Source organism: Hipposideros armiger, unplaced genomic scaffold, assembly GCF_001890085.2.
Source record: "Hipposideros armiger isolate ML-2016 unplaced genomic scaffold, ASM189008v1 scaffold_47, whole genome shotgun sequence".
Lineage (NCBI taxonomy): Eukaryota > Metazoa > Chordata > Mammalia > Chiroptera > Hipposideridae > Hipposideros > Hipposideros armiger.
This window is the reverse complement of record NW_017731397.1, coordinates 3,478,869-3,491,716: the sequence shown is the minus strand read 5'-3', so window position 1 is coordinate 3,491,716 and position 12,848 is coordinate 3,478,869. Positions and strand designations below refer to the sequence as shown.

The window sequence follows — 12,848 nt, the reverse complement described above, 5'->3', positions numbered from 1 at the left end:
AGTCCGTCTTAAGCCTCTGACTGGAACCCATGTGAGAAACACAATACCAGTTTCCTTCCCCACTGAGCAAGTGGAAAGCGAAGCACGCAGGAAGGTGCTTCGAGGATTTGGAAACTACTGACAGTAAAGTAGACCAAACGCAGAAAACAACCTCTAAATAGAAATCTGACTAACATAACAGGTGAGAAAAGCAAAAGGAAAAGAAGAGGGTGGAGGGGGGAGGGAGGGACCGAGGGAGGGAGAGAAGAAGTGAAGAAAGAAAAGAAAGCAAGCCATTCATTTTGAAAATTAAATGACCTATTTCAGGAGCCATGAAATGCAAACACATTCATCATGCATGATTGGCAAGTGAGAGATGGATGCTATTAATCATATGCCCATCACTGGGTCCATTTCTCTTTGTCTGTATCTAAGTACCTTGGCAGGTATCTCGAGCTTCTGACAAAAAGACTCTTTTCCAAAACACACCAATGTATAGGTTTTCCAAACCGAATGTCCAGTTATTTCCACCATCGTGCAAAGACAGGAGACCCTGCAGAGCAGCAGACGGCCCTCAGCAGGTCTGACACTTGGCCAACTCCCAAGTGGCAGCTCAGAGAACACACTGTCCAGTTAAACCCGACACAGGCTGGCCTCGGAAAATACCTGGAGTTTGCATTGAACAAATGGCAGGGCCAGGTCACACCACTTCATAGGGCTAGTGGGCGTGGGGGTAACCTGGCATTTCAGCAAAAGCACACAAGTCAGTGGACCTTTGTCAAACACTGAAAACAGGCAGTCATGCTTAAGGGAGCTGCTGTTCTTCTCAGATACCGTATCCTTGGGTTCATCTGGGTCACCACAAATGGACAGTGAAAATCTACTACGTTGAAATGAGATGTGGGAAGGTCACCAGAAAAACAGCAAGGAACAACACTCTACATCTGAGGGAACGATTTCTCTCAGGGGGCTCATTTTAGCTTTGCGATTTTTAAAAAGATTTTTATTAAAATGTAGCTAACATACAATATTATATTAGTTTCAGGGGTACAGCATAGTTATCCAACATTTATAGACCTAAAGAAATGACCACCATGATAAGTCCTGCAACCATCTGACACTATACAGCTTTGTGATGTTTTATTTGTGATCTTTTTGAAATCATAATTTTCTTTTTTGTGTGACTCAAAGTAGCAAGGGTAATCAAATTATCTGGCCACTCTAGGTGATTATGAAATTAAATTATCAATCATTATCACTAAAACAAAGGTAAAGAAATTGCTTTTACACATAAGTGAATATTTTTGAAGCATCCAAATATCCAAAAGAAGACTTCTCATAGTGAATGTCTGTTTCAACACCAATCCCCCATTTTGTAGTGTTAGATTCATGGAGTTTCTAATTACACATATGTAAGTCTTGGCGGCATTATCATCATGTAGTTTTGCCTTCTGCATCTAGGAAGATGAAAGATTTGTGTATGTCATGGGTTGCGCCCCTCCAATAATGAGTAATGAAAATTCCTATTTATCACCTCTAGGATCACCACCAGTGTGACAGCACAAGACAGCTTTACAGTCGGCCCCCCCACATCTACGGATGCAGACGGCTTACTGTATGCGCTGACCTAGACCATTTTACAGCCGGGACTTGAACATCCATGGATTCTGGGACCCACCCCTGGTGGAGCAGGGGGGGGGGGGGAAGGGTCCTGGAACCAATCACCCTCGGAAATCAAGAGATGACTGTAGTCACCTAGCCCATATTACTACTGCATAGAATCTATTCAGGAATGTTCTCTTCCCAATTAAAGTTTGATGACTGTATCTAATACTGATGTTCGCCTTTTTCCATTTGCATTTTAATTTTAAAAGTCTATGTTGATCTCATTTCTGTAATACAATGTGTTTATCTTCTCAAAATCTTAACTTATCCCGGGGTCCCTTTAATAATTAATTCTTTATTTAGCTCAGTTACTGAAAAACATCTCATAGCCTCTTTATTTATGACTTGAGTTGATTTTTTTTTCTTTTCTCTGAAATTTTCCACTTGGCCATCACATGACTATATGCAAAAAGTTCTTATTTCATTTATAAAAGCCAATATAATCCATGATTAAGAAAACTATTTTGCAAATCAACCATTGTTTATTTCAGAATATCATCAAGTCCCACAGACTAGATTAAAGGCTTAAGATAGGGATTTTTTTTCCTATTTAAAATAATAAAGGTAATCAAACCTTTCTGCCAATCTAGATGATTGTGAAATTTAATTACCAGCAGTTATCATTAAAACAAAGGCAAAGCAATTTCTCTTACACATAATTGAATATTTGAGAAGAAAATTTCTGAAGTGTTCTCAGAAAATGTATTTAAAAATTAATTTTAACCTGGTTATTTCACTTATGATGCCTCAGTTGGTAATATAGAGTAAATGACACACGTGGGCAATGTGGTTGAGCAACAGCAAGTGCGAACATATTCTCAGGATCATTGGGTAACTTTGGGCTTAATACTGGGTAAATTAGTAGATCTTCACTCTGTGTAAACACAACCAAACCTAAATCTCCCAAAGCTATTCCTCTAAGAGAAGTTGAACTCATGCAATGCGAGTTCACCTCTCCATCCGCTCCTGGGCACTATAGAATTGACTGTTTATTTTTCAGTGCTCAATTGCCCAAATATGTCCTAAAGTGTCTAGAGCTGTGCCATCAAAGCCACTGCTACCTGCACAGAAAGAAAGCCTCCTGCATCTGCAGCAGCAGTAAGTGATCAGGCAGCTCTGTACACGATGCTGTTCATGAGCCTAGAAACATAACTGTGCAGAGAAGACGAACTACCAAGCAAAAGGATCAATAGTCCTAACAAAGGAAGTTGAAAACCAGAACTTCATGAACTTCATCTCCAGGCCTTTGCCTACACTCTTTCCTCTTTCTGAAATGTCTTTCCCTCTCTGCTGTCTGGAAAACTCCTACTCTCCCTTCAAGGCCCAACTCACAGGTCACCTTCCTGCCCTCTCTAAGCGAAGGTCATCCTCTACTTCCTTGCACTCTCCTCCCCATATTGCATATTCATTCATTCATTCATGTATGTACATATGTATGTATGTATGTATGTATGTAGCTGAGCCATCCTGCCACCTGTTGGCAGCTCAGCAGCAGCTCAGCTCGGGCCGGGCATCGAACCACTGTTGCTCAGAGCTCGCACTCTTGAGCGAGCGAGCAAGCTCTTAACCAACTGAGCCACTCAGCCAGCCCACATATTGCATTTTTCCAGCTGGAATACAGATGGATATTTGCTTGTCCATCTCTGCTGCTGGATGGTGAGGGAAAGCATCTCGAGTCACCTTTCTATTCCAAACACTTGAGGCCTTGCCTGACACCTAAAAAACACTTAATAAATGCATGTTTAATGGAGATCCAACCTTCAGGTCAAATTTAACATGCAAAGTAAAAGGCAGATTTTATGTATGTTAGACTTATTTCTGCACCTCAAGTCTGAGCCAGTGACTGCCATTTTTTTCATTCCTCCAAGGAGCAAACTTCATTCACACCAAGCACTTATTAAGTGCCACACCCTGTGCTAACTGCTCTCCACACAGTTATCTCATTTAATCCCCCAACATTCCTATAAAGCAGTTCCTATTACTAGCATTAGCCTCATTTACAGAAGAGGAAATTGAGGCTTAGAGAAGTTTACTCAGCCCAAATTTCCCAGCTCATCAGTGATGGAACCAGAACCCAAGGAAAAGAATCCCAGGACCTCAGAGCTAGAAGGAACCCCCAAATTATCTGCCTCACTAAACCTTCTTGAAGTAGAGGCTTATGGCTTACTGCCTGACACAAAGCAAACCCTCCAAAATGGTGATTGATGGATGGAGTGCCCTAATTTCTGAGATTGTGACCTTTGGCTGGGAGTACAGCTGAGACTGTTCTTTCCTCCCCAACACCTCTCACAGGTGTGAATTGCTTGTGGCACCTGAATTATTCATGAACCACACCATGGAGAGTGTGCTTAAAAGGAGAACGATGGTTCTCATTATTTTTCAAGACAAAGTGCCTGATTACTGGTGAATCAGACAGTATCGGCTCATGGCCCAGGTTGATTCCCACCAAATAATATATCCGTGCCCACTTTTTGAACTTCAGCTTCCCCGTAATTTCCCAGGTTCCATTAGGATTTAAAATAGTGGTAACTAAGCAGAAAAGAGAACCACCATAAATACCTTTAGCCTATCTGCAAAGCAATTACCACTATCTAAAGCTGATACTCCCCTGCTGCTTCAAACCCATGTATTCTTCCTAAGGCTGAGTTAGGTTTTTCAATGAGGCTTCTTAAGCGACATTAAGACCTGAAAATTCAGATGCCACAGCATCTGTAACTTATGCCATCCGTGAATCATGTGAAACTACTCCCTTCTTTTTCCATTCTTCTTTCCCTAAGCCCCCTCTCCCCCGCGAGCTGATTTTCTAGTGGGAAGTTTTCTGACAGGGAAAACCATATGCTAATCATGCGCCAACATCACTGTATTTCAAATTCAATGTTAGTCAACCAAAATGAATTGAAAAGCAGCAGCAGTGGTTTGGGGGTACTAAAAATAAGCTCTAGCATTTGCTGAGTTCTCAGAATTAAAACCACAGGCGGTCAACTTGTTGCTGCTCTTAATAAGATATGACTGTTCTGTCCCATTGGCTGCTACTATATGAGAAACTCAAACTATAACTATATACACCTAACAACGCTGTGCTTTGGATTAGCGGGCCGTGATCAAGAAAAGAAGTTCCAGTTCCCTGGCACTAAACCTGCCAAAGAAAGATAACAGATGGCTTTCAAGTGATCACCTTTGCCACAACACAACCCCACCTCAGTCAAATTCACCTTGCATTTTTGAATGAATTAGTCACACATCACTGGATCTCGTAACTTCATGCCTGGCTTGCTGTCCAGTGCCTCCAAATAGGTGTTTCTTCCTTTGAGTTTAATTTTTGGGTCATAATAAAAACACACAATAGGAATACAATATTAATATGTTGGCCATTTCCATTAGGACCTCAAGACCTTCTTGAACCCCGAATACTGTACAGGACACGAAATGTCTTATCAGCTACCCTTCAGGGCTTTAAAGTTTAAAGTCATTAAAGTTTTCAGCGACCTGAGAGGTAGAAGAATTCTGCCTAATGCATCATTCTGATTAGATACCTGTCATACTCAGAAACCGGTTGGTCTGCTTTCTATTGATTCCTACCCCTTGTGGTTCATTAGCAATTTTTTTTTTCTCTTCAGTTAGACCCACTGAGCAACCGTAGAAAAAGCTGAAAGAAGTCTTCCCTTTGCCCAGCTGCGCTTGAAAAAAAAATATATGTATGCCTGGAAAGTAAAATTACAGAGCATATTCCAAGAGGCCACACAGGAAAATCAATTTCTTTCTCTCAATTTCTCTCTCTCAATTTCTCTCTCTCAATTTCTCTCTCTCAATTTCTCTCTCTCAATTTCTCTCTCTCAATTTCTCTCTCTCTCTCTCTCTCTCTCTCTCTCTCTCTCTCTCTCTCTCTCTCTCTNTCTCGCAAGTTGTAGGACTCATGAGGGCTTGCTACAAAGCCAACATTTGACAGAGAGAGAGAGAGAGAGAGAGAGAGAGAGAGAGAGAGAGAGAGAGAGAGAGAGAGAGAGAGAGAGGGAGAAATGAGGGCATTTCTTTCTTTCTGAAGAAAATCGGAGTTCAGAGAGTTATGGCAGACTTCAGAAATTCACTGACTATGCTTTCTTTGGCACACTGCATCTTTTGGCTTTGTTCCCTGATATTTTAGATTACAAAAATCTTTTCTGCCCCCAATGTTCTAAGAGAAATCTAGGATAAACTAAAGTGAAGAGAGTTCTAGGTCTGCTCGGGGCCAAAAGGTGCAGTGAGTTTGTTTGTCACGTCTTCTGGGGTGTGGCTTTATGCTTTCAAAACTTGCTTTCGCAAAGGTATCCGAAGGATTTATTCTCTGTTGTTTATTATTCATTTATGCATTCATTAATTCACTCAGTAATGTTTCCTGAGCACTGTATATCAGGAAGGATACTGGGCCCTGGGGAGAAAGATACAAGGAAACTATACCCTCGTCCTGGGCATCTTACAGTAGGGTTCCCTCCACCCTCCCCGGGACATTTCATTTCAGCTGGGACAAGGTACAGAAATGATCTCTCATTGGAAATTATAGGTTGGTATTATCCATGCTAGTATCAACTTTCTTTCAGATTTTTTGTTTTTAACAAAACCTTAAAAAAAAAATCAAGCCTCAAGGTCTATTTCCAGACAACTGGCATTTTCTCGTCCCCAGTTTTAGCTTGTCAGCTCAGGGAACCAAGCCGACGCTGTGAAGCTTCTGGGACTGCAGCCCCAGAAAAAGTCCTGAATCGATATTTTCATTTATTTGCCTGTGGCAGCTATAGGTTCAACAACAAAACATGAAAAAAACCTTTTCCATTTTTTAAAGGAGGGAGGGTAAATGAGCATCGGGGGGAAGCTAACAGACATAATACCTGGGCCAATCCTCTGATAAAAACCTATTTTACTGCCTTCTGCAAATATTCTAATTTGTTTGTAAAACAAGGCGTGAAGCAGTGATTTCAAAAAGGTTTAATGTGTGTCTATGGCGTCAGAAGTCATTCGTTTCTAGCTCATCATTGCTTAGCTGTGTGACCTTGAACAAGTCAGTTAATCTTAGTTTCCTGATCTTTAAAATGGGATTAATACATACTTCACAGAGTCCGTGAAGATCAAATGAAATAACAGATAGGATATGGTGTCTACTGCACAGAAGCCCAGTTAGTAGTTCTGGGTGTCTGTTCCTTAGAGCAAAACATAACGTGACCACTCCTACTTTTCCAGAGGAGTCTGGAAGGATAACGTGCTGATGCGAAAGGACTTTCCCCTCTACCTACTGCCCCTTGTTACAGCACCTGCATGAGCGCATATTAAGGCACAGGTGAGAGGCCTGCGTTTTGGAGATAAATCCAAGTTCACATTCTGATTCTGCTGCATATGATCTGGTGACCTCGGACAAGGAACTTCACTTTTATCACTCTCAATCTCCTTAAAGTAGAAATAATAACACCTCATTTTTATATAAAGAAAAACAGTATCAGTGTATTCAAGTACTATCTAACTCAAGCAGTTCCTGGGGAGAAAGTAGGTGTAGCTATGGGGAGGATGTTTCAAAATTTCCAGGGAATAGCGTGTGGAACATAAAAAGTCCACTCAAGTTCTCTCTGACACACACACACACACACACACAGAGGCAAATTGTCAGAAGCTGGGCTCAGACCTCCCGTTCCTAACTCGCTTCAATCAGGACCAGAAAGACACAATCCTTTCCTTACTTCTATCTCAAATCCATGCCCCAAGCATGTGTCTCCACGGAGCTAATTTCTGAAACAAACAAAGAAAATCAAGTCTGCGAGGAGCGAGGGGTTTGCTCCCCTCTGCCTTGATTTCCGGCATCCAGCTTAGTGGGCGCCGCGCTGCCAGCGGGTCGGGGCGCCCGGTGTCACCCTAACCTTCCCTGGCCCGCCAGCCCCGGCTCCAGCTGTGCCGGAAAGTGCGAGCCGCCCCGGCTCCTTTCGCTTCTTTGCTGCTGCTCCTCCAAGTCCCCAGAACACCCGCGTCCGCTCACACTCAGGGCGCCACCGCTCTCCCACCTCCCGTTCTGTCAGGCGTCAGGCGCAGGGGTGCGGTGGGCACCAAGGGTGCTGGCCAGCCGCACAAGTGTCACACCGGATGCCTGCCCTCACTCCCAGAGAGGGGGCAGAACGGCCACAGGTAGCCTCTATCCATCCCAGGGTGCGGGGCGAGGGCAGAGGGCGAGAGACCCAGCCCGGCAGCCGCGCCCGGCCCGCTGAAACTCACCCGAGGACACGGAGGAGCCGGACAGGCTGGAGTTGCTGGACGCTGCCATCTCCGCGCGCCCCGCGCGTCGCTGCTCGCTCAGCCCTGGTGCGGACGCAGCCGCCGCTGCCCTCGCCCGGCCGTCTGCAGCCTCCGCGGTCCCCAGCCCATGGCAAAGTCCTGGGTACGCGCAGAAAGCACCAGCCTCTGGACTCTGCCTGCACTTCCTGCTCCACCAGATGACGCGCTGCCGCCGCCGCTATTTATTTGTGGTTTCTGTCCCTCTCAGTGCCTTTGCACGCTTTTCTCCGGGTGTCGGGGGGGTAGGTGGGAGCAGAGGGAGGCCGAGGGGCGGCCAGAGCGGACCGATCGTGGCTCCAGCCGAGCCCCAGCTCCGGTTCGCCCTCCTCCGCGCACGGCTGTGACCTGGGCACTCGGGCGGCCCCGCTCCGCCCCGCCAGCTCCCCGCACTCTGGGCTCCCGCCTTCCCGGCGGCACTTCGAGCAGCCCGGGCAAAGGCGGCGGGAGACAGACAGACAGAGCGACCTCCCCCTTTTCCCTCCGCCCCAACTCCGCTCGCGCGCGCACACAAAGGAAGAAGAGGAGACGCGGGAGCTCGGGGGCTGGTTGACAGCTCCTGCGTCGGGGGCTGAAGGGGGAGGCTACGTGCTGAGGCGCAGGGGACACACTGGACCGAGGAGAGGGACCCGGAGGTGCCGGGGAGGCCGCAGGGGCGCGCGGGGCGAGCACGGCTGCCGTGGGCAGCGCAGCTCCACGGGCTTGAAGGCAACTGGGAGCGGGGGAAGCTGGTGGGGTTCAGGGCGCCCAGCCAGACGGAGGAGCAACGAGGCAGCCCGGGAGGGATCCGGAAGGCGAAGGCGGGGTCAGTAAGGACACGGTGTTAGGCAGAAGGGGTCTTGGGCTGCCCGAGAGGCTGTGGAGTGCTCCTTCCACTCCCCTCCAAATTGTCCTTTGTTGCTCTGGTGCTGATGGTCCCAGCCGGGCAAGAAGATGAGTTTCCTAGAACACCCTCAAAACACCCAGCAAGCCAATCCAGCTGCACTGAAGCACCCCAGCCACGGACAGTGCCCAACAGGGCCACCGGGCTTTTGAGGGTGGCCGTCAAAGAAAGAGAGACATTTGAGATATGTCATCTGGCCCACACAAAGCCGGCTGTCAAAGAGAAAGAGGTTCTCCAACTGCACCTTGCAAAAAGGATCCTCACAAAAGACCTGAGACTGGCAGCATGTCCGACTTACCCTTTCAGGATAAGGAACTGCTAAGTAAGGTGTGTAAGAGAAAGAGATTGGAGCACAAGGTGCGTCTCTTCCCCCTGTATTTAAACCTAAATTAATTTCACTGCAAGGGAATATCATGCAGATTATTTTAAAAGTCTATTTCACGCTCCCAGCAGGGTAATCGGTTCTTTGAGTCCCGAAGCAACAGAAAACTGTGAAATCTGAACAGAAATTGTTAGATCAAAGGAAAAAGCAAACATTAAAGGAATGAAAGTGCTCTCATTATGTAGCAAAGTGGAAAGTGTTCACACTGGGGAAGTTCAAATTTTAAAAATACGGTTGAAAGGACAGAATCAGTTTAAAAATTATCAGGAGTGACACAGGCACAGCAGCCAGTCCTAGGGGGTCCACATCAACCAAGCACCTAACATACAGTGAATAATAAATGCTGAATAATCACAATATGCACCCACGTCACACTTTGTAGTTGATTTAAACTATTTTTTAAAAATTCCCTCCAGGATGCCATCCCTGTATGTCTTCTCAAAAAGGCTCTTTTTTTTTTTTTAAATGCAGCTTGGTGACTAGTTGTGGGCTCACGAGCACTCTCCAGTCCCACTGGACTGAATCTTCCTGACCTTCCTCTAATGGAACTTGAAACATTCCCACCTGGTATAAAAAGGCCCAAGCACCCTTACCCACCCAGCAATTTTCTTCTTTTGGTGCAACACAGCCTTGATGCAGGGTAATCTGGAGCCCTTCAGGGGCATGTGGTTCGTCACAACCTTGACCTCTGCATCAGAATGGAATCCCCTATTTTCCAAGAGTTCTGATCCAAGGCAACACCTACCTGTTTGACAAGTAATCTATGTACCCCTCCAGGTCTTTAGATGGGCAACCATCTGACTTGGCTATGTCACTAGCTGTCATCATCTGGGCTTTGAAGAAGACAACATCTGGGTTCAAACTCTGCCACTTATTATCCATGTGACCTTGAACAAATTACTTACACACACTGACCCTTAGATTCTCCACCTGCAACCAAAGTCCTGCTAACGCAGGGTGTTGTGAAGATTAAATGAGATGATATGTGTAAAGCCACAGCGTGCCTGACATAAAGTTCAGACTCTCTAAGGGACTGCAAATTGTTCACTTACGAGATTGAAGCTACAATGTGAACACCTTTTGATTTCTCCACTGCATCTGGAGGTACCTAATCAGCAGTGACTTGTTCCACAAGCGGAATGTCTAATTTTTGGCCCAAGGTTAATAACACCTTTCTTGCCCCAAGCTAAGCAACGGGTTTCATTCCACATCTCAGAAGCCTCACAAAGAGATCTCAAAGTCTCCTTCTGCCGTTTGCATGATAATATTTACCTTCTTAGACCATTACGGTCCTTAGAGAAACTACGGCCCTGTGAAGTAGATTATTTTCATCATCCCAAATTGACAGTTGAAGGGACTGAGGGTTACTTGCAGTGCTGGCACCACCCCAAGGCACCCTGTGCTGTATGGAAGTAGAGTAAGAGGGAGCCTAGCTGTTTCCCACCAGGTCCAAAGGCCAGAAAACAGATACGAGAACAAACATACTTGCTGAATAGAAATGGGACGAGCGGGGAGGCTAAGCTTGTCGGTAGGTGGTGGCCGGGAACGCTGAAGTCCATTATTTTGAAGAACACATGAAAAGCTCCAGGTTCAGAACTAAACCCTGAAGCCGATCAGTAATTTGGATTGTGAAAGCCATAACCAATGGAGAAGACACAGCAGGGACGGCTGTTTCCTATCATTTTTCTTAGATCCAGAGGCCTAACTTGCCTGCTGTTCCTTGCAAACGTTTACAATCTGAAAATGAGCAGGAGGTGCTGAAAGAAGATGCTAATCCCCTCCTCAGGAGGCTCGGGAATCTGCTTGTGGGCTTCCAAAGCGTTTCCCCAAATGAAACAATAAGAAAATTAGTTCATGTATTTTATTCATTCGTGCATGGCATTGATTCTGGGCAATGCCTATTTACCAGTAGAAAAGGGAATATGGGGGCTACCAAGATCTTAGGTCTGTTTGAAAAGAAGGATTTTTTTTTTGACATTTGTGCCTTCTTCCTTCAAATATTAAAAGACTTGTGGGACAAAAGAAGTTGTGTTGATAATTTGGCCTACTTAAGATTAAAAATTGCCGTTTTCTTTAGCTTTCATGCTAATTGAGCATTTAAAGCCTTCTCAACTTCCCTTTCCAAACCTATTTCCCATTCTCCCCTTCACAAATGCAACCCCTTCTCACTGTGCCCATACCACCTGCGGCTGGCAGCATCAGCCTATTCCCATGTCCTCTCTGCTGGGCACCCTCTATATTGTGAAGGGTCAAGTGGAATGCACCTTCCTGGAGAGTTTTCCCTGATGGCCAAGCCAAAGCCAGGTCTCCCACTCATTTCTTCTAGTCCTTTCTCTGTACCTCCCAACTGGCAGGTGCTCTATCTTGTTTTAACGGTGACTTCGGAGCATATTTTGTCTCCCTACTCCATTAAAACCTTCCAGGGAACAGGGCCCTTGTCTGTCAAGCCTCTGAATTCCCTACCACGGTTTGCACACCATAGGTGCTCGGTAGATGTTTGTTGAATAACCAAGTAAACCAAGGAACACATGACTCCATCAATGGTCCTTAAGGACACCCACAACATGTCACACCAGTAGCTGTGGCCACTAAGCAACAAGAGGATGAGTAATACACCTAGAGCACAAAAGGAAGTTGATGTCTGTGTCAATGACACTCCTGCTATGAACAAGAAACACTGAAATGGTGAAAACATAAGAATAACATTTTGATGGAGTAAACGTTTGCAATCCCCACCCCGCCATCACCAGCTATTACAACTCATGTAATTTATTGTTTATAGAGTAGCTCTTATGTTACTGTAATTTGTTTATTTTTGCTTTACTGTTCCTTTGAAGTTTAAAAGCAGACATGAAAACACCACAGGGTGAATGTGGCTGCTGTGGTTGACACTGGACTCCCACGTTTCGGGCACCCTGGGGTGTTGGTGAAGGTCATTCCTGTTCTCTGTGCTAAACACAGAATGAAACATTCCTTACTTTCAAGATTAATCCAGTGGCCTGCATTCACGGGAGACTAGTGGGGGTGTCTGTCAACTAGCTTTAAATATTTTATGGCAAATACTCTGTGCTGAAAATTGGTCTTTTGTCATCAGTTTCTCAACATCGATATACTCTTTGTTGTAGCAAGAAATAGCCCCCTTTGTAGTTTAAGCCCTATTTCTAAATACAAATCTCCCTAGTCCTATTAAAGAGAAAAGGTTGGCTCCTGGGTTAATGTCAGGGGTAACTAGAGGCGGAAGCTGACACACTCCATTTCTCTAGCAGAGGTACCCAGGGTGAGGTGCCCCAGCAGGCAGCGCAGACGCTGCATGGAGCAGGCCTGCCTCTGAACAAAAGCAGTCCACACCTGGGGTGCAGACAAAGGGAGGCCGCCTCAGCTACCCAATTCCCAGTTCACATTGCCTGCTGCTGGGGACCCCTAGTGGCGACATATGCAGCAAGCACAGGTGTTCCCTGGATCTCTTCACTGAAGCAGGAGGGGCCGGGGTATCGCCCTGAGTTTTCTATTTGGCTACTTAACATGCGAGGGTCAGATACCGACATGTGCATACTTATGCCACGCTGTCAGCTCTTTGATGAGAGGGTGTGAGAGAGAGAGAGAGAGAGGGTGTGAGAGAGAGAGAGAGAGAGAGAGAGAGAGAGAGAGAGAGAGAGA

At 45.7% G+C, this 12,848-nt stretch overlaps 1 protein-coding gene across 3 annotated transcripts in view; it reads right to left on the bottom strand.

Moving 5' to 3' along the window:
- The window catches only part of CHN2 (chimerin 2), a 278,203-nt gene extending 269,833 nt beyond the window's left edge, over window positions 1-8,370 (bottom strand). For 2 of the 3 annotated variants that reach the window (XM_019639912.1, XM_019639914.1), the window contains exon 1: window positions 7,870-8,370. In XM_019639912.1, the coding sequence (XP_019495457.1) occupies window positions 7,870-7,918 (49 nt within the window). In that variant the 5' untranslated portion in view covers window positions 7,919-8,370. The remainder of the gene's footprint in view (window positions 1-7,869) is intronic. The other variant, XM_019639913.1, reaches the window with a different exon arrangement.
- Window positions 8,371-12,848: the final 4,478 nt, after the last annotated feature.